Genomic DNA, 4,627 nt, shown 5'->3' on the forward strand with positions numbered 1-4,627 from the left:
TCTCCCTCCAGGTTCCGCACAGTCCCTCTTTACCTGCAGGCATCATCAAACAGTGAGTTAACTCAGGTATCCCTACTATTCATGTATATCACACTGTAAATTAAGTTTTTTAAAAGGTTGAGCGCTTCTTTTTCTGCTTTTTGTTTACTTTATGCACAGGGTCCCTCTCCCTGTTTGAGAAGCCAGCACACCCAGTGCCACTAATTATATTTAAACACTTATCCCATTTCACAGTTGTGCGCTTACCATACATTTTTGTTGTTGGCACTTTCTACTAGTAGGCAGGCTGCAATAGAGCCGTTACAGCTCTGTTTAGCATCTCCCTACCGCAATAGATAATTTTATAGTGATCTATTACTTGCTGATTGCAGCCAGCAGTTCATCACTATTAGATGTGATCTGTTGCTGCAGAGCTGCCTGGGGGGTGCTGTATCGGGTCTTTACTGGCCGATCTATCGATTATTGGCCTGGCGAACCAACTATACAAATCAGCGCTGTGCTGCATACAGAGTGGAAAATAATTATTTGATCCCCTGCAGATTTTGTAAATTTTCCCACTTACAAAGAAATTAAAGGTCTATACATTTTATCATAGGTGTATTGTAAATGATAGAGACACAATATCAACCAAAAATACAGAAAAAAACCCCCATGATAAATGTTATAAATTGAGTTGCAGTTCAGTGAGTAAAATGTATGGCCAAGTCAGTACTAAAAGTGCAGTCATGGCTGTAACAGAACTATGCAGTTGTTTACCTTAAACAGATAAGACCTTATTTAATTCCTTGTTACTGATAATTTTGAAAATAAAAACTATAAATGTCAAAAGAGAGGATGAATATATACTTACATGCTATCCTAACATAGGCCTTTCTGCTTTTAGTCGTTCCTGCAGAGCTCCAGGCAACACACTGACACCAGTAGTCCTCAAGCCCAAATAGTTCCTCTACCTGCTGTCGTGATATTTCAATGCTTACTTCCCGGACTATCAAACCTGCAAGAGAAAAGAGAGGATAACTGATAATTCTTTTTATTGTGTACTGGTATCCAAGCTGAGTGCATGGTATAGCTAAGAATAAAACAAAATATTGCTGTTTCAACAAATAAATAACCAAAGCATTCTTTGTGGGAAAGGTGTGCTATGTCCAAAGGAATGGGAGAAAGAGATAAAATATATTTTTTTAAACAAGTCTGTATAGAAAAACAGGCATTATTAAATATAATCTGTTACCATACAGCACAATAAATACATATGGATTGATTTTCTATAGGCAGATTGGCTGTTCACCTTGCAAGGGTATTGCACTTTGCAAGGGAAGTTTCCCTTAGAGTAGTGAATGTGGTGGAATTTCACTTTGCAAAGTATACCCAATGATGTGCAAGGAAAATAAAAACAATATTATATTTGCTTGAACATGATTGGGTGATGGAAGTTAGCAGAGCTTCATCTCACTCACTAAAATAAGAAGAAACTTCACTTACAAAGTGCAAATTCTGTTGCAAAGTGAACAACCTATTTGACTTTAGTAAATCAACCTCTGTGTGAACTGAACACCAGACGACAGTGTTTGTTGCCATGCATGCATTTCAAGACCCTTATAATCCTGATCTAGAATAAGAAGATATTGTCTAAATACAAGAGGCAAGTGTATTCTGATCTGTGCAGTAATCCAGGGTAAAACGTTGCCCATTTTTTTTGATTGAAAAATATACTTTATTAATGTAATAAAATATACAAAAACAAGCTATACAATCGGGGTACATTCTACCTCGTACTGCGACGACTTTGCCCATGCATGAGCTTTTTGTAATACAGACCAGCCACTGCTGCTCTCTCTCCTTGTGCAGGGTGACTGATGTTGTATCTGCCCTCCTCTCTTGTAGCTTTCTGCAAGCAACCTGTAGTGGGCGGGGCCTACTGGGTCTCCCCCACAACTCTGCTCTCTGAACAGGCTATGTACAGAACATTGATTATGTCACTGCTACTTTTACAAGGTGATATCTGGATTTGCAGAGGCATTTGGTGCACACAAATAGAATGTATATCCTCTGTGGCTATGGAGGAATATACTTAAATGCTAATTTTTGTGTCCGGAGTTCAGCTTTAAAGTCCAACACCAATCTTTGTTTTCCCCACAGTGGGTAAGAATCTAAACTTCTGCCAGATTTTTATAGCCCTCTGTGTTCTTAAAGCGTATCAAATCTCATAAACTCATATATTCTGCAGCTTACCAGACCTTAGACGTAGTGTTTGCATTGATTTTTTTTTCAGGCTAAGAAGATTTTCAGCAAGTACAGAAAAATAGCTATTGTACTTCTAGAAATTGAATCTCCTTGTCACTTCCTGTGCGCTGATAAATACTCATCTTTTGTTTGTGAACTATTAATCCCATCAGCTTGCATAAAATAGAGATGAACAAAGGCATATATATTTGAAGTCCAGCCTGTGTGACTTTATAGATATAGTGGATAAATGAGTGCAGCCACACAACTACAGGAAGTGCATTAATTGCAGGATTACCAGGTATAAAGTAGATAAGGCCTGAAAAATAAACGAAGGCAGCCTACTACTACTTCCTGTATTTGTAAAACCTTGACAGAAAATTAGGGTATTTCCCCCCAATGGGTACACAGACAACAGTAAAAACTGAACAAAAGTTCTAACTAGGGATGCACCGATACCAGTTCAGATACTAGTGCTGATACTTGGCATTTTCATGAGAACTGCCAGGCTTGCAGCAGTTGCTGCTGGGACCTAGCTCTGGCGCTCCACCACTGTCCTGAAATCATTTGTGGATATTGTTTAAGAAAACTGTCACATGACAATAAACTAAAATGTATCAGTACTTGTATCTGTGTGTACTTGGACAAGTATCAGTACTTGTACTTGCAAAAATGGTATTGGTGCATCCGTTTATATATGTACAGTATATAAAAACAATCATAAATTAGAACATAGATGTACAAATCCCAGGAGCTCCGTGTGCTCCTTACAAATGACAGCTGCCTCCTAACTTTTGAATTTTTCTCTAGTCTAGTCTTGGAGCTCGAAAAGTATCGGTACTTGTACCGAGTACAGTACTTGGTATCAGTGCATCCCTAGTTCTAACCCTTCCCATTCAGTTCAAAACTAAAAAAAAAGATTTGGCTGTAATTGAGCTTTAAAAATGTCACCAAGATACCTTATGGTTATGTAGTTACAATAAACCTTTTAAATTAATGAACTTAACTACAATTTTTAAGTAACAAAAAAAAAAAGACTGCCAACACTGCAACTGTTTCAAAGAAAGATTGGAAGAAAAAAAAACACGGCCCAGAGTTCAGAAGATATTATCACGCCATGCTGGTTTACAAACTCCCATAATGCACCACTGACAATACAAGCAACTCTACACAAAATTCTCCATTGAAGACAAAGAAAGCTGTGTTTCTACTATTGGAGTGGTGGGTGTTCAAGGGATGGAAAATATTTTTTCTGGAGTTCTTTAAAATGTGGAAAAATCCAGCTTCTGAAGCACACTGTTTTTATGTTATACCACTGGCAGCACTAATCAGTAAATGGGCAGTAGATACCGTACTTTTTTTTAAATCAATGAGCCTTTTATGGATTACCAAACAGACATAAATCATGGTGTGGTAACACAACCTTGTTTCACATCACACTTTGATCCTGTTAATCAAATACTTATATATAAAAAAAAAAAAACAGATATTATGCACAAGGCATGAAAGCCCTCTTTTTTTTGCAATGCAGCGTCATGTAACCTAAAGCCAAAGCTACTCAAATATGAAGCAAGACACATGCTATGAATGTTCCTGTTTGTGATGTCTCCTAACAGCTCTGAAAAGCCAAGCCAAGTCTTTGATTTCTCTTAAGCTTCATAGAGAGCTTCCATTCACAGAGTGGACGATTAATTGCACTTTGTGCACAATTGTACGCTGATATTCACATCGCACACTGTTTATATCTAAAGACCACTTCCAAATATAACAATGATTCAGTAGAGCATGTAATATCTATAAGACTTCTGGTGGGAACTCATTTTAATGAGATGTGTTCTACTATCCCCTCCTTGGTGTAATTACCCATTACAGTTTATCTGCAAATAATGAGCCATGTCCATTGAAAAATAAATAAATAATAATATCATGAGTAATTATCGCAAATTATTAAAATATCCTGTAGCTCAAGACAAAAAACGGAAATTAAAAATGAAAAAGCCTTACGCAATGTGGGCCTTCACTTCCCCTGAGAAAAACTAAAAACTATTTGTTGTCTGTTGTGAAGGGGAAAAAATAAATAAAAATAAAAACCTTGATATCGCAAATACAAATTCAAAGTGCATGTGTGTTTAACCTGCCAACCTCTCTAACAGCAAGCATGAGAAACAAGCCTCTCCAGCATGTTATGGGAATGTTTTAATAATGAGGGTAACAAGCAAGTTCAAAGCAGTTTGGTGGTTTGGGAGTTGAGGTACTTAAATATCAGAGCTACATTAGCAGCAGTCGAATGCACAGTCACCTTGCATCAGACATTTACATAAAACTAAAAAACTTGAAAAGTGTCGCCAGCAGAAAAAGAAAGTAGCACTTGTGCTCTATATGTTCATGTTTTTATTATTACCCT

At 37.2% G+C, this 4,627-nt stretch overlaps 1 protein-coding gene across 1 annotated transcript in view; it reads right to left on the bottom strand.

The window, feature by feature from the left end:
• UNC5C (unc-5 netrin receptor C) overlaps positions 1-4,627 on the bottom strand; it is a 353,904-nt gene that overhangs the window by 100,315 nt on the left and 248,962 nt on the right. The window contains exon 4 of the mRNA XM_018554497.1: positions 851-994. Coding sequence (XP_018409999.1) covers positions 851-994 — 144 coding nt within the window. The remainder of the gene's footprint in view (positions 1-850; positions 995-4,627) is intronic.

This window comes from Nanorana parkeri, unplaced genomic scaffold (genome assembly GCF_000935625.1).
Source record: "Nanorana parkeri isolate BGI_ZX_2015 unplaced genomic scaffold, ASM93562v1 scaffold162, whole genome shotgun sequence".
Taxonomy (NCBI): Eukaryota; Metazoa; Chordata; class Amphibia; order Anura; family Dicroglossidae; genus Nanorana; species Nanorana parkeri.